Genomic DNA, 24067 nt, shown 5'->3' on the forward strand with positions numbered 1-24067 from the left:
TAATATTCCTTGATTATTCTTTTAAAATCCTTAGAACACATTTCTTATTTCCTTGCTGATATTGGTAGTGTCTTCTCTTTTTTCCTGGTGAGTTTGACTATAGGTTTATCAATTTTACTGATATTCCTTTTGTTTTTATTGATTTTTCTATTTCGAGTTCCACTTTAATTTTATTATTTCCTTTCTTCTGCTTATCTTGGGTTTATCTTGTTCTTCTTTTTCTTATTTCTTAAGGTAAAAGATGAGGTCACTGATTTGAAACCTTTCTTCTTTACCAATATAGGAATTTAATGCTATAAATGACCTCTTAAGTACTACTTAAGTGGAATCTCAAAAATTTTGGTATTGTGGTTTAATTTTCATTCACTTCAAAATACTTTCTAATTTCCCTTTTGATTTGCTCTTTGATCATGGATTATTTAGAAGTGCTGTATTCAGCTTATTAATACCTGGGATCTTTCAAAGATCTTTCTGCTATTGATTTTTAATTTAATTCTGTTTTCTATTTCATTGAGTTCCATTTTAATTTTAATACTTCCTTTCTTCTGCTTATCTTGGGTTTATTTTGTTATTTTTTCTTATTTCTTAAATCCCTTAAATCTATTAAAATTTGGAGAATTGTTTTATGGCCCACAATATGGTCTATCTTGGTAAATGTTTCATGTGTACTTGAAAATAACGTGTATTCTGTTGTTGTGTGAGGTGTTCTTTGAATAATCATTAGGTCAAGTTAGTTGATAGTGTTGTTTAAGCCTATTATATTCCTGTCGATTTTGTGTTTACATCTGCCAAATATCAAGAGAGGGTATTGAAATACACTGATGCTCTTTTCATTTTTAAAATGTATTTTTTCTCCTTGAGTTTTATTTTTGGAGAATTTCTATTGCTACATCTTTAAGTTTACCAATTCTTTCTTTTATCAAATCTAATTTATCATTGAACCCATCCAATGTATTTATTGTTCATTCTAGAAACTGCAGTTTTCATCTCTACAAATTCTATTGAATCTTTATTTTCTATCTCTACTTTTTAACATATGAAATATAATTACAAAAACTGTGTTAATATATTTGTCTGCTAATTTTAACATTTGAGTCTGTTCTGGTTTAGTTTTGAGTGCTTACACTCTAAATTATGGATTATGTCTTTCTGCTTCTTAAGCCAGACATTGTGAAATTTTCCTTTACAGATATGGGATACTTTTGAATTTCTATAAATATTCATGTGTTTTGTTTGGGGAAGCAGTTAAGTTACATGGAAACGATTTTATCTTTTGGGGTCTTGCTGTTATGATTTGTTAGGCAAGTCTGGAGCTGTGCTTAATTTAAGGCTTATTATTCCCCATTACTGAGGTAAAACCTTCCTGCGTTTTCTCCCCAATAATCTATGAATCATGAGTTTTTCCAGTCTTCCTGGTGGGAAAAAGGCACTATTCTGGCCCTGTTTGAGTGACTGGCATTATTCTCTAATCCTTTCAGAAGATTCTTCCTCTAGGCTCAGGTCATCTCCTCACAGGTATGTTATCAGTACTCTGCTCAATAATTAAGGAGGACTGTTTGCAGATCTCCAGGGCTCTCTCTTTGTGCATCCCTCTTCTCCCTGGTATTCTGTCCAGTGAACTCTTACTGTCTTGGTCTCCCTGGACACTCAGCTCTATCTCTTCACTATAAGGACTATATTGGGCTCTACGTGGATTCTCCCTTCCTGCACCATGGCAGGAAAACTTCCTCATGGCGGTAAGCTGGAGTAACATAAGTTCACCTCATTTGTTTCCTGTCTCTAAAGGATCAATGCCTTTCATTTCCTGTTGCTTTGTGCATGTGTGCATGCATACTTGTGTGTGTATGTGCCTTTGGTTATTTCACTTGGGAGGTAAATCCAGTCTCTGTTGCCCCATCTTGGTAATTTTGAATAGATAATAACTGACCATATTGTTTGGGATCTTCCTATGTTCTCTTCCTTCTCATGAGGGGCTAAGAACTGGTCATTTATCTAGTAGATTTTTCTTTTTCTTTTTTGTAATGACTGAACAGGATTTGAATTTCCTGTTCAGAAAACTGTTTTAAATGAATAGGCCTCCCATTCTACACTAGAAATCTAGTTTTAAATTCTTCTTAAAATTTTTGATAAAGATGGAGGTTCCTGATTAAACTACTAAATATGAAACTGAAAGTGCAGACAAAAGCATATATTTTATATTCTTCTTTGCTGTGGATGCTATATAATATACTTTAGGCCTAAAAGAGCACCATGAAAAAACATTTCTAGACTTTTTGGCTATAGTATGTTAGGAACTGTGAAGATTATTTAAATGGACGTTTTCATCATTTTGCAGTTTACAGTTCTGGAGTTAACTATTACCTGTTCTGCCACTAGGGTCTCTGTTTTCCAACGATAGCATTTTGGCTTCTTTAAAGAGGATGAGCTGATCAACACATTTAGTTAAAACACAAGAAAGAATATTTCATAAATATTCTAGTAGAAGATGAAAGGTTGACTTACCATGTTAGTGAAATATTTTTTCATGCATATATATCAGAAATGTTAACGTTTTTTCCAGTTTTATCTTTATAAATGAGCAAAATCTCAATCCTTTCTCAAAGTACCCAACAGAACTATTTTCTAATGAGGTGTACTTTATCTACAAAATCTCTTAGAGATATTTTTTTTACCTACTTACAGGATTAGCATAAGATTCAAAGAAGCTAAATGTAGATGATTATGCCTTGAAAACTCTAAAACTTAATTAAACTATAAGGTGTGATTATTTAACTTTGAGTTTAAATTCATCTTATTTAGAAAGATTGGGCCTTCTAAAACATTTCCTTCAAGAAAATTTGGCAGAGTGTGGATAAAATATACCCATAGTTCATAGCAATGCATATATTTTCTGAAAATATCGCCAAGCCAAACTTCTGTCTTTAACCCTAGTTAAGAATTTCCTCAGAATGGCAGAGGAAGAAGGACTGGCTCACTTTATCATGAACTAGACTTGGAAAGAATGAGAAATCCAGCTAAATTTCCAAGGAAACACCCCTAGAGATTAGCCTAACTCTGGCCAAGATTTAAGCCACAATGCCAAGTACACTCCAGTAACTGTAGAGAGAAGCGTGGGTGGAAAGGGAATTTAGGGAGAAGAGAGAATCTACAAGACTTGAGCCATTTGGACTGGGATCAAGTATGCTGCTAAGTAGCTATGCTGCCTTTCATAGTATTTGAGGGAAATCTCAAGATACGCATGAGTTATCCAGTGATTTGCCTTAGATTTTGTCCATGGGTGAAAATTATCCATGTGGTCTCAATTGGTAAGCCACATGTACAACTGAAGCTATGTTATGTGTATATTTCTGTTCAGATAAACTGTAGCAGGTGTTTTTCAAATTAACCTTTTTTATAAGACTTCTCATGAGGTTGGCAATGCTTTGTTTTTCGCTTTCCACCTTCTGAGTACTTAATTGAGCACGTAGGTCACTTCAGATCTTGTGCTCAACCTATGCATGTTTTCTTTCATTTAATCTTCCATGTAACACTATGAGGGTGAAATTATCATCATTACCATTTTACAAATGAGCAAGCCAAGGCTTGGAGAAGATAAATAACTTGGCCAAGAAATGACAACCTGTAAGTGGCAGAGGCAGGATTTGAAACTCACTCCATGTAACACCTTCAGAAGAATTGGTCATCAGCTATGAGGGTAAAGCAGACACATTAAGGGGCACATTAACCATCTCACCAAAGGCCCTGAAATCTGGTTCAAAGAATGAGGGTCTTAGTCAATTGCTGTTACTTGTGAAGCCACTAGAGTAAGTTTTTTTGTTTGTTTTTTTTTGTTTGTTTTTTACCAAAAGTAGGTAACTATAGAAATTAAATAAAATTTGTAATTTTGTCTTCTCTAGGCATTGAAGAGCAGTGGTTATGAGCAGAATTTTTGGAGTTTGAGTCTTGGCTACCTCTGGGATCCTGAGTCTCCTCCTTACTTCAGTTTCATTATCTAAAAAACAGTAGTAATAAAATACACCTTTATAAAGTTTTTGAGAGAATCAAATAAAGTTTGCACGGTGCATATCCAGTATGCTCCACAAATATAATCTTTAGAGGGAAACAAATAGTAAAGTCTCAGACATCTGAAAATCTTGCCCATGATACTATATTCTGCAAACCAAAATTTCCCAGGAAAAAATACAGTCAACTGGTATTAGTATAACACAATTAGGATAACAAATTTTGCATGCATGCTCTCAGAAATGAGAAAATGTTCTATTGTATTTATGCATGCTTAACTGCAGAGGAGTTGGCAATAATTTATACACCTCTCCATTTAACACTGCCATCTCAGGCCTGTCCTCCCTCCTGTCTGGTGAGGTCACCAGTCATGCTCTAAGCTGGAGCAGCAAGGGAAGCAGGTACACAAGTGTGTATCTGACTATGTGTCATTGATTTTATGCCAAAGGAAGTAAAGACACATCTAAAACTCACTTGTTTTGTTGTAAAATTCTCTTCTATGAGGTCCTCTTTCCCGCATTTGCCTGAACGAGTAGAAGTGACTATCTCAAAATAGATTTCATCCTTTTCCCCAAAGACTTAAAATAAATGTCTTTCTTGGCCTAGACTTTTCTAGATGACACTTAAGTCTGCAAGACTAACCCTTGCCATCTACTTTATACTCTGAAATAACAATCTGCAGAAGGTACCAGCATACTGAGAAAAAGCGATGTACATCTTGGGAGTTATTTATACCCAAACACCTGGCACTTTGGTTTTTATGGCATTGATGTGTGCTCTGGTCTCTGGATCACTTTCTAAGCAGGGTTTATTCTTAATGAAAAAATTTTAAAACAAGAATTACACTACCATAATTATTTTTAAATAACTCTCTTAAATTATTCTCAAATTTGGCAATTGGACATATTTCCTTATTTATAAATGCAGCCAATGCCATTACTAGACAACATGGCATACATAAGTAAAAGTTAGTATTTTTATGTGGATGGGCACAAGCTTGAATCTTGTCTCTGCCACACACAAAGTGACTTTGCTTGAGGTTCTTAACCTTTGTATCAGTGTCCTCATCTATAAATATAAAATGTTATAGCAATATAGTTTGGGATAAAGATGAAATGATGTCAGGTATATAAAGTGCTTATCATTGTGTCTGGCACACAGCTGCACTAAATAGCAGTTGCTTCTGTAGCTTTTGAGGTTCATGCATTGCTCAATCATCAAGTGGGACAGTGTATATAACGCTTTAAGAATTGCACTGCATGGAATAAAGCATTCTATCTGTACTTTTCATTAAACTGAACGTTTTCTGACTTGTATTGGGCATTTTTTTATACACACAGAATATACTCTTGTCAGACTACAAGTTCCTTGAAGACAGGGCCTCTGAGTCTTTTTTAAAAACAAGAACAACAAAAAACCACCAAACCTCTCCAAGCCCACCTTCCACCTCCCCCCCCCCACCCCTGCTAAAGAGACTAGATGAAAGTTTAATTCAGAACAGGAGCCAAATACATACTTGCTACATAGAAGGATGTCTAAATATTAATGGGAAAATCCATGTAAATGCTTAAGAGAATCCTTTTATGTAAGAAGCACTCCCCGAGGGCTGCCACTGCTACCTCCACCAACACCGCTATCAGCACTATTCCAGCCTCATACCTTTACTTTCACCACCACTCCCACCCCTATTACTACTGCTGTCACCACCACCGTCGCCTCCCCACCACTACCATTATCATTACCACCATCACCACCACCCTGCCCTCTTACCTCTACCTCCACCTCCACCATTCACGACATCACCAACATCTACTCCACCCGCCTCCACCCTCCTCGGCAGCAGCAAACATCTTCACTGCTGTTGTCTTTACTATTACCACAACCAGCACCAACGTTAGTATCACCATCATCTCTGCCCCCGCCACCACCACCACTGCCACCACCATCATCCAATTATTATTTCAAGTATCCAAGTTTTATCCCACTAGAAAGGGGTCTATATGATAAAAAAAAATGTCACTACAGTCTAGAAGGTTGAGCTATTAATTGCAACAAATAATTACATGGAACATAAAGAAGCAGTCTCAATGTACATTTGAATTCAAATAGTCCACATACTCTAAACTCTCAGTTCACATTAGTTTTGTCCACATGTAAAACCTTCGAGGGAGATAAACAAAATTATAACAACTATATAACACAGTCCATAAAAAATTAAAAATAGAACTACCGTGTGATGCAGCAATTCCACTTCTGGGTACTTACTTGAAGAAAACGAAAACGCTAACTCAAAAAGATATCTGTATCCCCATGTTTGTTGCAGCACTGTTTGCAATAGCCAAGATATGAAAACAACATCCATCCATCCATATCCAACCATAAAAAAGAATAACGCCTTATCATTTGCAACAACTTGGATGGACCTTGAGGGCAATCTGCTAAGTGAAATAAGTCAAATAGAGAACAAATACCATATGATCTTCTTTCTATGTGGAATTTAAAAGAAAAAAAAGGATCATGGATACAGAGAACAGAGTAGTGCCTGCCAGAGGCAGGGGTAGGGGAGGGAGAAATGGGTGTAGGAGGTCATAAAGTAAAAAGATAGATAGATAGATGATAGATAGATAGATAGATAGATAGATAGATAGATAGATAGATAGATAGATAGATGATAGATAGATAGATAAGGTATATTAATGAACAACAACAACCAAAAAAAAAAAAAAAAGAAAGAAATACCAAAAGAAACTAGCCCACACAATAAAAGACTATCAAGATGATAAAGTTTCGCTATAAGTTTTGATTTAATAAAAAAACTAACAAACCATAATCAATATTTTCAGAATGTTACGTCAAATATGAAGCCAATAAAATCTGAGGGTCATGGCAGGGGTACTAAGGGTTGGAGAGAAAGAAAGGAAGACATGGGAGTGTTTGGGGGAGAGGAAAATAAAAAATAATGAATTTTTTAGAACCTAAATTGAATTATTTCTCTGTAACAGCTACTTAGGACATTCCAAGTTTTTCATGGGTTCCCTAAGTACGGAGTCTAAGAACAAAAAATAATCTGCCTATATTTTACCACAAGGAATTCAGGAATTTAGGCAGCCACTGAAGCCCACATAAATCTAATTTTCCGGATTCCTATGATTTTAATAGCCACCTGCAGTATTAAAATTGTGTTTGCTATTAAATTATAGCTATAAATGCCATATAATCTGCACACTATCGATATGTAATAATTCTGGAATGACCACGTGACTCCAGTTGTTACAAATAAAATCAGGGCTATGAATTCTCACTATACTGAGCAATCAATTACGTCAGAGGCTCACGGTCAAGTGATTTCTTTGTACCCTTCTCTCCGAGCTAATTCTCATGTTTTTTAAAGTAAGGTAGAAAAACATATGAATGTGACAAAATGTCACTTTCATCAAAACCTTTAGCTTATTTTTATATTAGCAGACAGAGAAGTGTTCCTGGAGTGGAAACATAGAGCAAAAATCCTAAGATCCACTGCCTCCCCAAGAAAACCCAGTATAATAAATTCTCAAGCAGAAATAAATGCAACCGCCTCTATATACAGTTTAAATTGAATAGGGGACTCATTTTATTCTCCGAGGAGCATCAAGATAGTTGAGGCTGCCTGAAGAATTCATGAAACACGTCATTAAAATTTAGACATGACCACAATTCAATTATGATCTCTTTAGAATATGCAGTGATGTGAAAGTAGAGCATTCAGCTGATGGTTCATGGGTGACTCAGAAGCCACTTCTGCTGCATTTAATTCCGGTGCAGATTGAAAATTAGCTGAAGTAAAGATATATATTCAAGTTTGCTACATAATAGCAAAATTAGAAGCAAGCTAAGTGTACAAAAGGTAGTTAAGTACAATCATTCATTCAAAGTATCATTATGAAGACTCAAAAAAATCAGTATGAAGCTTGCAGAATATGTAAAATCTATGGCATAATATTATGTGAAAAGCAGGATATGCAATTGACTAAAACTATTTAAAACTATATGTCTATGGAAAAAAACAAAGAATATATTCCACACTATAAATAGTTCAACTTGCTAAATTGTTTGACTTGAGACTCTTTGTATTAAAAGTTTATATGGTACAACAGTACCTTTATAGCTTTTGAAAAATTAGCAGAATACTGAGGGTATGATGTAGAAACAATAGACGGGGTACAGGGACCATGTGTACCTCTACTGAATCTTCTAGTTCCATGATTGTGGGGGCATGAAGTTTCTTCTAACACAGGGTTTCTCTAACTATTGTCAGTTTAACTGGATCATTCTGTGTTGTGAGGAGGATGGCTTGTGCACTGTAGAATGTTTAGTAGCATCCTTAGTCTCTATCCACTAGATGCCAGTAGCATCTTCCAGCTGTGACAGCAAAAAATAATAATAATAATAATGTCTCCAGACATTGCAATGTGTCTCATAGAAAAGTATAGACTGGAATTGCCTCCAGATCAGTTTGTAAGAGGTGATCACTAAATACCTTTCCAGCTTTAATACCTTATGATTGATTCAAAATCAAATGACATATTTGCTTTAAAAAAAAAAAGAGAGACCTAATTTGTAGATCAGAAACTGAGTAAAATAAGTGCATTTAGAAAAAATACTAAATATAAAACAAAGACTGTGCATACTCCCTTGAGCTCAATTACAGCCTCATTGAAAAGGAAAGTGTTGCTTCTCATTTCTCAATGAAATTCATTTGAAAGAATATCAGGTGACATTATCCTAAGGCCTGGAACTGCCTACAGCTATGAGTGAGCCTGAGGCTGATTTTGGGTTAATATTTAACATTCATTACAAATTATCCTGTCCTTCTTTAATCTTGAAAGTAGACTAAATATATTTTAAATACTGGTTAACTTTCATGTTTGATGCAAGTGCTAGGCTTATCACTGAGTCAACAGTTGCAATTTAATTAGAGTCAAACCACCCATTTTCTATTACATAATTCCAAAGAACTATGTGTATTTCATTGGTAAGTAATTAGGAGGGATCAAATTTTTAAGGAATTCTTATATTGCAGATGTTGCAGTGAAAATACATGATAGTATCTCTAAATAATCTCTATACATTGTATTTTGATCTTAAAAAGTGTTTTCTTAGGTGTTGGCTGGCTGGCTGGATGTTCAGTGGTCTTGAACGAGTAAAATAAAATTAGAGCCCAGTTTACCTGGAACTCATTGGAAACAGGCTTTTGATACAGATTGTTCTTGAGCTGCTGTAAGAAGCGGAGAGGGCCAGGAAAGGTGATGACATTGAAAATAAACTTGAAAGTCAGAGCAGGTAAGAAGCAGAGAGAAAGGCACAGGTAGAGAAATAGTAGTTGTGTTTCTTGTGACAGAGGGTGATACATACAACTCATCGCTAGCCCACAGGACTCTGAGAACTTCTTAAATTTCTTAAATGGTTAAGATTCCTGACTTTCCCCCAACTCTCTCAGTTCAAGGGCAGAAAGATCAGCCATAAGATTCATATTATGAATGAGTAACAAGCACAGCATATGGAGGTGCTTATGAATATTATCAACCTTTTATTTGTGCAATACATCTGGAACGTATCAAAGCTCATCTCTTAGCAACTGAATAAAACGTCTGAAACACAATTTACTCTCCATGAGGATGGCACATGATACAGAAAGTTCTCAGCAGGTTTTGGCAACTGGGTAAAGAAAAAAAAAGGAATAGCACAAAGTCTCTAGACAATACTTATGATCTGAGAATCAGATTTATTTTGAAGGACAAAAAATACATATTATCCTTAGGTCTGAGACTCACTGTTTCCAGGCTATCACAACCTGACATAATCCTCCACAGGACTCCCAGCACACTTCACCCTACTCCAGGAGAAATTGGGTGGGGTAGGGTAACTAACAAGTTACACCTTTTTCCTACTACAGCCAAGATTGGACCTTACGCTAGTTACTAGCATCTTGATTCCAAGATATCTGAAAAACCAAATGAAAAGTCTATTATTACTGAAAAATGGTCATTAAAGATAGTTGCAAAGATGAGTTTTTTTCTTTCTTAAATATTCAGTCATATCTGTGTTTCCTGAAAAGAGTCATACTTTTGAATTATTAGACTTTAAAATGTTTACCTCTAACAAAATATCACGAATGACAGTTTGCTATTCTAACACTGCCCGAACAACTTCTCTTTTTCTTTTTCTTCTTTGTAAACCAAAATATAATAAATTCTTGTTCCCTGAACTATTGTTACTCCCATATCATTAAACACTCAAAATTAACCACATCCATTAAAAAGAACAAATATTGTATTCTCCTCTTTAAGCTATGTATATCTGACAATAAAAAACTGTTTTAACTAAAAATATACACATTTGGGGTAAATACCCAATAGAGGGATTGCTGGATCATGTGGTCAGCCATAAGAAGAAATGAAATACTGCCATTTGCAACAACATGGATGAACCTTGAAATAATCGTACTAAGCGAAATAAGCCAAACAGAAAAAGTTGAAAATCACATGATATCACTTATATGTGGGATTTAAACCTAAAAGCAACAAATGAATAGGACAAACAAACAAAGACTCATGGACATGGACTATAGAGTAGTGGTCACCAAAGGGTAGAGGGTGAGGAAGGAGAGGAGAGGTAGGTGGAGTAAAAGGAGTCAGATATAGGGGAGTAAGGAGAAGGTCAAGTGGGTAAAGGGAATCAAATACATAGTAGCTGAAGGAAACTGGACTTGGGGTGGTAAATACACAATAGTATATACAGATGTGAAATTATAATGTACACCTGAAAATTATATAATTGTTATCCCAATAAACAATATATATATATATACACACACACACACATTTGAATGCCTTAATGCCATGGTAAACATACTCTCAATTTTACTGCACTATCTCTTTTTAAGTCTTATTTTCAACTAATGATTGATTGACTTTTTATTCTTAATTCTAGTTTCTTTTATGGAAATTTATTCATTTATAGAAAGTTCAGCTGTTTTAAAGTTCAAATATTTATGTTATAGAAATAAGGGACTCAATGTAGGAACACAGATGTTGAATCTAAGAAAAAGAATTATCTAAGGAAGCTACAAAGAATAAATATTATTCATTTTTATGACTAATAGGCATGAAATTGGCCCCTTTTTCTTTTAAACATGTATATTCTAACAACACACATGATACTTATAACACTTTAAATGCTGGCTTTCTGGCCAAGCGAGGATTTTGGGAGACTCTAGAAGCATAGATGGAATCTCTGAGTAGTCTGTTTGGAATGTCATCTTTTTAAATGAAAATACAGACAAAAGTCTTATGTATCTGATTTGTTTGAAACTACTAAATCCTGACAAAAGTTATTACTGGTTTGCCATTCAAATGTAGAGCAGGCAGTGGGGGAGTTTATGCTTTATCATTTCCAGGTGTCTCAAAAATAACATATCTTCTCACATAATCACAAATTCTGGGACTCTGGCTAGGCCAACTTTTAAAGTCATTTTAATATCTCCTTTGCTCTGATGTTCTCTCTCCTACCTCCTTCTATGTCATACTAGCCCAAGATGTGGAATCTAGAGAAATCTCAAATTTGATAAGAATATCAGGGACATTTCTTAGAGCTTATATGAGTGATCTCTTAATGGTATTTGTCACTATTTAAATCTTCACTTTCTATTTAAAAAATCATTGTAGCTACCATCTTGAACTTGAAAAAAGTTGCTTTAGATACCAGCCTTATGTATTTGAGTCTCTATTAGTGTTACAACGAGGACCCAGTGATCTAAAAATATCTATTGTAACTTTTCATTTCCTTACCAAAAATGAGACTTGCAATTTCTTCAGAATCCTGATCTTTTTCATATTTAGTCATTAATAATGGTGGCATGAACATTTGGCTTGGAATGTAAACCAAATGTTCACTTCCATTGTCCTCCAACGTGAAAGATGAATCTCTCCCAGCATTTAATTCCTGGCTAACAAATCCGTTCTCTCCTGAAGAGATCTCCTGTGGTTCACCAGTAAATCTATAAGATAAAAAGGAAAGTTTTAGGTGAATCTAGATAGCTTTGGGAAATATAAATAAAAGATTTCAAGAACTTAATATAATTATTTCTTATAATAAAAATGAGTGTTAAAAAAACTTCATTTCAAAGAAATAATTTATGAAGATTCATTATACTTATTATTTAAAAAGTATAAGCTGATAAATTAAATTTATCCTCTCCCTTTTCCCATCTGCTTATAGCCTATGAATAAACTAAGTCTGGAATAAACTAAGTCTGATTTGCCACAGAGTTTTAGATAAACGACAAAAAACTCAATCATAGGTTTTTTGGAATAACCAAATAACGTATCTCAGATTGATATCAATCATCACAGAAAATATAGAAAATAGTCATTTAACTTACCAAGATTGCTATAAGAAAAATAAAACCATATAAAATATATTTCATTGACAATATACCTCTTAAAATGGTGTCCACATTTACATTCTTAGGCACTTGAGAATTCTCTATGATAATTTGAGAATATTGTGTTTTTATTTAGATGATGACATAAAACATATTCAATAGAAGTTTATTCTTATTTTTATTCTACTCAAGCAATTTTATGCAATTTCAATGTTCATGTTTACATTTGTATTTGACACTGGTGTTTGGCACCTGCTGGTACTACTTTAGCTGTTGAGAGTTAATGAAGAAAGGAAAAAAAGTCAAACATAATCCATAATACATTCACACCAAGTAAAAGTAAAACAATATCACGACACACAGCATGTATGATTGCTGTGCAGTAGTGCAGGTGAAGATAAGTGATAAGGAATCAAGTCATCATGCAACAAAGCAGGCAAGCTGAAAGCAGATGCACCTCTGTGGCGTGTGTCGTACTTTACATATTTTAACATTAAGTACCATATTTTTCCAGTTTTCAGGAATTCTATTTTGGTAGAGCAGAATAGCCATTACATTAAATTAGTGTTTTAAATTTGTGTCTTTCTGAGTTTGCTTGGATTTGATGCATAAATTTGTTTGGGTCTAGAGAGTTGCATAAGAACTATAAGCATATGGTATTTGCAGCTAGATTTATGTTTGCACATGTTTAAATAACATTATAATATTTTATCTGCAGTTCTGTAAGAATTGATTTTCCTTTAAATGAGTGTATAGCATTCAATGTTGAGAAAGGCTGCTGCATATGACATTAGCGTCATAATGTCTTCAGAAGGTATTGGCTGTTTGACACTTCCTTGCTAACTACCCAGTAAATGAAATCTGACATTAGAGGAACATGTACTTGCATGAATTTTGAGGAACACCGATCTTGCCATTTTGCTTCTAGATATTTGTAAGAGGGCGTTATCTGTTCTGAGAAGCTCTTTGTTTAATTGCAATCTGAGAGGATGGAATCATTATGGCCCTAAATTAGGGTTGTCACAGGGCTACAGTCAGGGAACCATGCTAGGGGAAGTACAGAGAGAAGCAGAGAGCAGTCACATGGACCATTCTCATTCTGTTTGAAGTTCAAGATTCATTTAGATTAATTATTTATATTTGTATTTAGGATACAAGGTTTAGGAAAATTATTGATATGTGCAATTATATTGAGGGGTCTTTTATGCTATGTGTTTGGGATGAAACGATGAATCGTGCAGCCCAGACTTTAGTGACACAAGACACTGAATAAATTGTAATAAGTGCCTCAGCAGAGGTATATATAAAGGAAAAAAAAAAAAAAAAAAGGAAGAACTGTAGATTTTGACTCAGAATAAAGATGGGCTTTAAAAAGGAGATAGCTTCAATCAGAGCCATGAAAGATGGGTAGGTTTTCACTGGAAAGAACTGGGTCCCAGGCAGCAAGACCAGAGGCCCAGGAGGGTGAATCAATAGTTCACACAAGGCAGACAAGAGTCCAGTATAGCCAAAACTCAGCATTTATGGTGGGGAAAAACATGAAATGAAGTTGAAGTCGGTTGAGGCTAAATTGTGGATTCTATTCTGGGAACTACTGAGGACACCATGAATTTCAAGGCAAATTGTAATAAAGCTTATGTAGATGTTTTAAAAATATCAATCCAAAAAGCATACTCAAGGTGTAACCTCTATTACAGAAAATGGAATACATGAAGAGCCATTACTTCAGAGACCTTATTAGCTTCCTCAGCCTAATAACCTGCCATTGACCAACTATACACCCATCAGTCCATTAACAATCACTTGTAAATATAAGAGCTTTCCAACTCACAGGAGATTGTAATTTTGATGATCCTCTATTTCTGAATTGATGAGTCTACAGGCATTCTCCAGCATCAGTGGTGGATACTGATTGAATCCTCCTATTGAGAGAGCGAAGTTATAGTTAGGTTTTTAAACTAGAAAATTGCATTTGCTAGGTAAAGAGAATTCCAACAGGAATCTTCTTGAAACAATAAATGTGACTAAAATATTTCAGCAAAATTTGATTGGGGTGAAAAAAGAAAATAGTAGCATTTCAAAATAGCATTCAAAACTTGATTTTAGAGTGTTTTGTGGCCAAAGAATTTCCAGGGTCAGGCAATCAGACCTCCTTGAATTGTTCATTTAAGGGTTAATTGTGAGGCGAAGAGACCCATGATTTCCATATGCTCAGGCTAACAAAATCTAAGGGAAATTTTATTGACTCTTATAAAGTTTTCTTACTCACACTTATGCTAACAAATCAGATATAGAAAAGGTAATATTTTATTGTATGATGCTATTTCTGTGTTTCTGCGCCAATTAACACTGATTTTCTAGGAGGAAAAGAATCACTGAAAGGGTTTTAGCTTCCTGATCTAAGTAAGTCCCTCCAACTCCTTCCCACTGCTGTTCTATAAGCTGTGAAATATTGAGATGTATATCATTTTATCTCTCATGCAGGAAAACAAATAGTTTTTAGCTGAAGGAAACCATTGACCAATGAATAATCCAAGACTCCATGAAAATATTTCAGAAAATATATATAGCTTTACAAAAATCATATTTCTCTGGTTCTAAGATAAGGATTTTCTTCCATTGCTCTGAAATGAGACTATGTTTTCTAATTAATTGCATATGACAGTTGCTGTTAGTGAGGCAAGAATTGTGATACAGTTGTTATCGTCTGTGTTTGTGGGAATAGCAAACAGGCCAGCAACAAAACTTGTAGAAGTGGTGCTACTAGTTTGGAAAATATCCCAGAAGTATTAGAGTTTTTTTAACCCCTAAAACCAAGTGGTTATGGGAAGGCCGTGAATTGGATGTATTTAATAACATTGCTCAGGTGAAAATCAAAAGTAAGCAAGATCTATGTGAAAAGATGCTTAACATCACTAATCATAAAAGAAATGCAAAAACCACAATGAGCTATCATCTCACTTCTGTCAGAATGGCTATTATCAATAAACAACAATCGTTGGTGAGAGTGTGGAGAAAAGGGAACCCTTGTGCATTGTTGGTGGAATTGTAGATTGATGCAACCACTGGAAAACAGAGGTTCCTTAAAAAAATTAAAACCAGAGCTATCTTATGACCCAGCAATTGCACTTCTGGGTATTTATCCAAAGAAATTAAAAACACTAATTTAAAAAGATATATGCATCCATAATGTTCATTGCAGCATTTTTTACAATAGCTAAGATATGGAAGCAACCTAAGTTCCATCAATAGATAACTGCATAAAGAAGAGATAATATAAATATAGATATTTAAATATTTATATAATGGAATATTATACTTGGACATAAAAGAGAATAAAATCTTACCATTTGTAATGACATGGATGGACCTAGAGGGACTATGCTAAGTGAAGTAAGTCAGACAGAGAAAGATAAATACCATATGATTTCACTTACATGTAGAATCTAAAGAACAAAATAAATAAATAAATGAACAAACAAGATAGAAATAGACTCATAGATACAGAGAACAAATTGACAATTGCTGGATGAGATGGAGTTTGAGGTGGGGGGCGGGGGGAGGCTAGGTGAAAAAGGCGAAGGGACTAAGAAGTACAAATTTGTAGTTACAAAATAGTCATGGAGTGTAGAGTACAACATAGAGAATATAGTCAATAACATTGTAATAACTATGTATGGTGCCAGGTAGGCACTAGACTTACTGGGGGGATCACTTTGTAAGTTATATAAAGGTCTAACCACTATGCTCTACACCTGAAAGTAATAAAATATGGAATATCAACTGTAATTGAAAAGTAAAAGTTAAAAAAAATTGAAAAATATTGTAAAAAGTGAGCTCTACATAATTGCAAAAAAAAGTTGAGAGCCTAACAGGACCAGCTTTGAGTTATTTTATAGTCTTTAAAAGAGCTTCATCATCAATCCTGACAGCACAAGGAACAATATTGTATGAAAAAAGGTGGATATCAATGACTGAGTCAAGAAGTAGCTCACAAGAGTCAAATTTTGAATAAGAAATTTTATGGATTCCTTAACCAGTCTACTTCACTGTATAAGTGATATGTGATAGTCTGTCTAAAAGAACTCTTTCTATTACTATAAAATAGTAATATAGTATAAAATGCTCTAATAGGAAAGTTGGTATCAACATTTAATTGGAAGCATTTTTTCCTAACATAATGGTGTATCATAAAATTGAAGGCATTTGGAGTTAAAAATAAAAAACACAACATGATATTCTCCAGTGAACTATTTGGTTTTTTCAATATAGCCACAGGAGAAAGGCAGAGCTCTTCCTACAATCAAGCCTCGGTGCTACTGACATTTTGAGCTGGGTTATTCGTTGCTGGATGTGTTAGGGCGGGGCAGAGGGTAGGGGTAGTCCTGTGCATTGTAGAATGTTTAACAGCATCTCTGGCCTCTACCAACTAGATACCAGTAGAATCTTCTTCAGTTATGACAACCCAAAATGTCTACAGATATTTCCAAATGTGCTTTGGGGGGCAAAACCATCCCCAGTTGAGAATCGCTGGCCTAGAAAGAGTGTTTCTCAAACCATTTGTGATGAAGGACAAGGTATTTTTTTATTTCAAATCCTTTGCAGACTGATGCTTTTGGTCAATATCTTGTTTAATGAGACAGAGTCCACTGCTTACACACTTGTATGCTGTGGCAATGTCAAATTGCTTTAAAAGTTTCTGAATGCTTACTTTCAATTTCTGTATTTCTCTCTTTACAGCTCACTTTGTAGACTAGCACCAATCCAATGGTTGACACTTTGTAGGGCAGTGGCCTAGAGTGTCATTCTCGGACCAGAAGGATTGACATTAATGGAGAGCCTGTTAGAAATGCAGAATCTCAGGCTCCATCCTAGACATACTGAATCAGAACCTGCATTTTAACAAGATTCCTATCTGATTTGTACGCTCAGACTCCTTGGGGGCAGCACAGGACTGTGCCATCCTTACATCCTCACAGTGGCCTCCAGGATGAACCAAGGTTGGAAATAAACCAGGAGTAGCAAGAAAAATTTTTATTTAAATGCTCAACCTGGGGACCATCTAAGAGAGGCTAAAACTTCTTTAGGTTGAGTGAATGTACCTCGGGAGAACTCCAGTCACTCTGTGCTTTCTAAAGTGCTGAGATTTAAGCTAAAAAATGTTCTTATCATGAAAAAGGTCTCACTGCATTATGACCAAGGTATAAACATATTTAAACCCGAATATGTCCTATCCATTTAATTCGTATGTTTGGGTTAGTTATAGATGCAAAGACATGATAGGTTATCAACACTAGTAACAAACACTAATTTATTAAAACAAAGAGGAAAAGCAAAATAATGACTTACGTCTGACTGAGTACACAAATGGCTTTAAAAACTTTACGATATAATCCAGATCTGGTTTATGAATTCTCCCAAGTTGTATCAGATGGTGATCAAGTGGGTAGCTGGCTAACTCTTCTATGTTGTCCTTATGTGTAGAACCCAGGGAAATCACAAATATGACATAGCCTTGGCACTTGGCCCTCAGAGCCATCTTCTTCAAGAATTCTTCTCTCTCACGATTTTCTCCAGCTAAGACCACAAAGATGACCTTGTGTTTTCGTAGGTTGGGTGTTCCTGGGAAGAGATTCTCCATGATCCACAGTAGGGCATGGCCAATGGTGGCTTCTCCATTTAGCTGTTGAAGGGAATTCTGAATGTGGCTCTTCATTACAGCTAGATTGTCATAAGTTGTAAACGCAAACTCTGTTTTAACCACATCTTTCTTTCTCCTGGAACTATCCCAAGGATGATAGCTCAACAAGGCAATTCTATCACCAGAGTCTGAGATTAAAGGGTCTGAAGCAATGTTGAACTTGTCCAGCATTGAGCTCACCAAGTCTTTCACAGCCTTAAACTCATCATTTGCTATATTCCGAGAATTGTCTAAGAGGAAGGCTATATCCATGTGTGAATTTTCTGGTACAAGAACCTCTTTGATGCAAACATTTGGAAAACATTTATCTGAAAATATATAGAAAGATTCATCATTGGTTCAATGTTGGCACAACCAGACAGTTTTTAGGGATCTTCTTTAAGTGATTTAGTGACTGATTACCAAGAATGAATAATCTGATCAATATCTCTTCAACCTTACATCGCTTAAATTAATGAGGAATTTTCAATGTCCCAACATTTCTGTGGCCACTAGCAGACAATATGGGAAGGTCTTTTAAAAGCAAATGTAGGTAGCATACATACTTGAAGTCTACAAGTCATGTCCAAAGTCATTTAGAAAATATATTCCATATTAATACAAACTACCAAATTGTTCCCAAGAAAAATCAGAATTGGGATAATCTTCTAAACCAATTTTCACATTCTATGGACATTCCAAACATTACAAACAGAGATTAAAACCCTGATATATGGTGTTGGAAAACTGGAAACCTTAAAATAGAATCTATAATGGAGAATACAAATCTATGATAAAACTAGATTTAGTAACTCACCCAGAAGGCATTTAATTGTTTCAGCACAATAAATTCTCCTCATTGGTCTTACCATAGCAAAGTGTACAGCGCCGAAGTCTTTCTAATGGTTCATATTCTCCATCTGAAGGCACTGGAATCACTTGAAATGTGCCAGTGTCGTCAAACTATATTGAAAAAGGAAAACATGCTCATTTGCTCATTTTTTTAAAGTCATTATCAGGAAGCCACTGTGCACCCACTTTAAGGATTAGTTGAAAAAACACCTAATGATTATTACCTTGTATTATAGCCCTTTATTCTATTCAGTGCATCTTTATACACACACACACACACACACACACACACACACACACACACACACTATCCCCCTTTTATTCTAAACATCATGCAAAGAAGGATATAAAACAGGTATTGGCATCCCTATTTTATAATGATAAAACTGTCACAAGATGCCTACCAGACTGATCCAATGGGGCAAGTATTAAAATCTCTCTTTTTTCCAAGCTTGCATTTCTGTATTGAATTTTTACATGTTTATGACTATGCGCCAGCTGATTACATACCACACATCAGCTTCTGAAGTTGGGTTCTGTAGGAATTTTACATTCACGAGTTTTTTTGGCCTCTTTAAGTAGTGACCCCAGCTATTTCCACCCCGATCACTGTATCTAGAAGGTGGCATGCCTCTAAGATGTCCAGTGGACTTCCCAATCACAAATTCCAAATAAAAGTCTATTTCAAAAAGCAGCAGACAGAGACAGTACATCTATTCAAAATTCATGGCAGTTCACTGCCTGATTTTGTCTGTTTCATTTTTTGCTTTAATACTCACTGAAATGGGCAATATAAAGCAATAATTCATTCATTCAATCATTCAGTGGGTCAATAACTGTTTATTGGGCATTACTGTGTGAGGCACTATACAAGATGGAAGCTTTTGTTACCATGAAAGAAATCTACCATTCCTGGGTAGTGATGAAGGTTTCTCTCAATCCACAAAGATGCTCATGCTTTTTCTCTTTCTCCCTTGGGAAATTAAAGGATTAGGAAAGCCACACCTGTTTTTCTGTAAAGTACTGAGTGAGCATCTGGAAATATTTATAATCATTCCAGCCTTATGCTTAGAAAGTATTTACCATATTCCTATTCACTACTTTTTATGAAATTGAGCAAATGTGGCTGCTATTATTATTGCCTACTGCTATTATGAGATATTAGATTTCATGGACCCTGGCAACGATGCAGCAGTGAAAACTGCAAAAGTGCTCAAGAGGCCACATATCTCCCCCACTCCTGGCTACTGCCACCCTTCCAGTATTACTGTCTTAAAAATGAAGAAGTCACCAAGGAAGCTTACCCCAAAAGTCTCATCAAGGAAAGCCCTTTCATTAAAAGCAAAGACTGCTGGGCTGATATCCAGGGCACTAAGCTCCATGGTGGCTGTGATGATAGATGACCTGCTGGTTGCTTGTCCATTGCTAAAAAAAACAGCAACTCTTCTCACATTGGCTCCTGCATACGTCCGCTTGAAAATGTTCCGGGCCACAAACCTCATCGCATTACCAATGTCTCGGGCTTTTGAAGGGATTTGATATTTTATTTGGGAAAGAAGCTGGAGGAGTTGCTTCTTGCTATGGTAGTCAGACCAACGGATGAGGTAGTTGGTGTCTGAGTCATAGGAAGCAACGACAACTCTTGCTCCCACAGGGCAATTATTTTCCCTGATGTTAAGGTCTTTGACAACAGAAATGATGATGTCCCTCATTTCATTAAATCTCTGCTCAGTGATACCGTAGGACTGGTCCAAGGCGAATACCAGCTCTGTCGGATACACTGGACACTTTTCTACAAAAATGAAAAGCAGAAGTATTAAGTTATTCACTGCATTGAAAACCTTCCCCACATCCCTTACTCCAGTGAGGTTGGTTCACACCAAGGTCTAGGAAAATGCAAGTGTTACATACAGCACTAGAACTAGAGGTTCCCACATGTAAAGGAAGGAAAGGAATCTGCTTTGTTGAAGGTGTTGCATAAAGATGGAGCATTAATATTTGGCTATGTAAAGTACAGACTTCACAGCCTCCCTTCCCGAGTGCCCAGCAGAGTTCCTGGTAGATTCAATTCAAATCCATCAAGTTTTATAGGGCACTTACATGGACAAAGTTGTTTTGTTTTATTCTTGTTTGTTTCAGAATTAAAGTGAAAATCTCCATCCTTTGGGATAAGCTCAAAGATTATGCAGATCTACTTCAACAAGCCTCTACGAAACCAGGAGCCCCTAGAGTTGATATGACCAACTGCAACAACAATGTCATCCAAAGGATCTAACATGCCACGCAACACCAATTACGGTCTAGACCTTGGGATGACTCTCAAGGTCAGGTTGATGAGCGGCAGGCACTTGATGAGATGAAAGGTATGAATGTGGGTCAGAAGGGGGAAAGGAAATATTGCCCATCCAAGAAACTAGTGTCCGTGGGGTCAAACAGCAGACAGAGAAACAGAATGTGGTCAGTCAGAGAGCCCTGTCACTGAATCCCTCAACAACACAGTATCTACACTGTGAAGAATTTGAGCTGTAAACTGACAAGACCTAGAAAGAATAGTGTGAAGGGGCTGGGGTTGGGAGTCACCATTTTATAATCAGGTTGAAACATGAAATTGACAGTTGTAGTTAAAATCAAAAGACAGAAGTGTCTACATAGAAGGAAGATGTCCCTTTTTTTTCCATGGGGGGTGAGACTCTCTTTCAAATTGGTCTAGTCAGAACACAGTATTCATTTCAGCAAAAAACACAGCATGCTAAGAATACTCACCTTCCCAACAAGCTGTGAAAGAGAGAGAGAGGGAGGGCGGGGGGGCGGGGGGAGAGAGAGAGAGAGGTCAGTTACATTTTTGGAACACACACTAAAAATAATTCAAAACAACAAAATTTCAACAAAGCCTAATATTTTGCTTGATTCTAAGTGCACACGAGTGTAACTGAGGCTAATGCCTAAGTTACAGGGAGCTAAGGCTCAAGGATTAAGGAAGATACACACAGAATTTTATTAATCCGAGAACCTTCCTGACCTTTTCTCCCTGCGAGTCATGGGCAGCAAACTAGCAGAATTTTGATTGAGATCTGAAACACTGATCACTTGTCTCAGAAGCAGAATAGACGAGCCTCTGATCAAATGGCAAGATAACTAAAATTCGATTTGTTTTGTCTCTCCTCTTGTAGCCTTCTGAGAGTCCTTCAGCAAGTAAGGCGAAAATATGGGGTTTTATTTTCTTCCCTGATGACTATCTCGGGAACTTCTATTTTCCTACAGAACTGTGAGGATTTCCAAATAAATTGTCTTTGCTAAAGGGTACACACAGCTCCTGCGTTTGAGTGATTTCCATATCTAGAGAGAGGAGGAAACCACCCCTCCACGCCACAAAGATTTCTCTTGAGCAAATAGCATCTGGTTTCTCTAAGAGATTTACTCTGTCAGATGAGGTAGGGGAAATGTCAGTTAATTTTTAAGAAAGCACAGGCCTGACAATTTCTATGTTCATTTTACTAAATTCCTAGGAAGCAAATAAGTCACTTCAATATAATGAAAGGTTTTATTAGCGCTGACAACAAATTGGCTTCCACCCTGCTGTCCCACAGCACATGTTCCCCTCACATCGACTCTATTAACATCTTTTGTCATTAGCCTGTCCCAGCAGGCAGCACGCACAGCACATAGCCTCCTGTGCATCTCAAGGCCTGAAACAGATCCCTTTTTGTCTGACAGAGAACTGTATTCATTAACCTCCAGCCCAGCTTTGAGGCTAGAAGTGCAGGCTCTGGAAATAGATACACATGTCTGGGTTTGACTCTAATAAAGCTGGGTGACTTTGGGGAAACTAACTGACCTCTTTCAGTATGTTTCTTCTTAAACTTATTTTTCCTAAGAATCTTCTTTACTTATGCCTCTCCCTCCAAAACACTAATCATTTGGGTCCTCCTGTTTTATTCTCGACCACCCTCCTCCCTCCCTATTCCCCCTGCAGCCTCCTAGATCTTTTATTTTACTCTAGGCGTAAGGTCCGAGCCACCAGCTCAGGATACAGGCCCTGAACTCTGTGTGGCAGAGAACTTCCGCAGGACTAAAGAGCAAAAATGTTAGACCAGGTGCAACCTTGCAGGGGCTTGGTGATGTCATCTATAAAGTGAGGCCATTTAAATTAGCACTAAAGGCCTGTCACCCAACTCTTCATCTAAGGTCTGCATTCCAGAATTCCATGCTCACTGATCAGCACCCCTTCTGGTTATAGAACCTGCCCACTCTCCCCCATCCTTTTAATTTCCTGGCTAACTCCTTGCATTCAGTGTTGGAAAACTGCTTTCAAATCCCAAATTCTACATGGGGCAAGCCATTCCCTCCCTGGCCCCTTCCACCTCCTTTGGTCTCCTTTGATGTCCCTGAGAAGACCAGCACCACCTGGAGCGCGTCTGACCACACATTCGTCTCCCCTCCAATGGCTCTCCCTTTGCCCTCTCCCTGTGGCCCCAGGCCTGGTCCTCCCCTCCTCCATGCTAGAGAGCATTTATGCCTCTCAAGTAATGTCTTTCACAAGGTTCACTCCTTTTGAATTCTCTCACCACTGGTTTCTTCTTGCTTCTTTTTAAGTTGCCCACATTTGGTGGGACTTCCTCATCTCTGCAATGCCTATACTTTGGCCACATTCTTTTTTGCTAAAGTGTCTCTCTGAGTTTAACCCTTGGGGTTCAGTTTCTGTCTCTCTGGTTTCATTCTTTGGAATTTCATCCATCCATGTGGCTCTAAGGATCAAAGCACTTGAGTGACTTCAACAGCTGAGTCCCCTTCTCCTTTATTTCAGTCCCATTTCATCGGCTGCCTGTATTTTATTTTAATTTAGGGCCTACCTCTAAAATGTTTAAAGTCACCATGTTTTCCTACCAATTGATTTCCCTTCACAAATCCTCTGCCTCCTGATCCATGGTGATAACTAAGTTATTAAGCTACGCCCCTTGCCCTCTGGACTCACAATGGTTGTAAAGTTGTTTGAGTTGTTCTGTCCTTGCCACATGCTTGCAATGACTACATTCTCAGCCAGTGCCCTTCAGTAAAGTCTTTCCAATTTTCCTATTTCGCATTCTTCTAATCGTGATTGTATAAGCATTATA

General features: G+C 36.5%; 1 protein-coding gene across 1 annotated transcript in view; it reads right to left on the minus strand.

The window, feature by feature from the left end:
* The window catches only part of COL6A5 (collagen type VI alpha 5 chain), a 95670-nt gene that overhangs the window by 9114 nt on the left and 62489 nt on the right, over positions 1–24067 (minus strand). Inside the window, exons 32-37 of the mRNA XM_016140261.2 lie at positions 21720–21731; positions 20261–20748; positions 18974–19067; positions 17774–18433; positions 14256–14346; positions 11829–12037 (exon numbers count right to left, since the gene is read on the minus strand). Coding sequence (XP_015995747.2) covers positions 11829–12037; positions 14256–14346; positions 17774–18433; positions 18974–19067; positions 20261–20748; positions 21720–21731 — 1554 coding nt within the window. The remainder of the gene's footprint in view (positions 1–11828; positions 12038–14255; positions 14347–17773; positions 18434–18973; positions 19068–20260; positions 20749–21719; positions 21732–24067) is intronic.

The sequence above is a fragment of the Rousettus aegyptiacus genome, unplaced genomic scaffold (assembly GCF_014176215.1).
Source record: "Rousettus aegyptiacus isolate mRouAeg1 unplaced genomic scaffold, mRouAeg1.p scaffold_m13_p_4, whole genome shotgun sequence".
NCBI classification, from domain to species: domain Eukaryota; kingdom Metazoa; phylum Chordata; class Mammalia; order Chiroptera; family Pteropodidae; genus Rousettus; species Rousettus aegyptiacus.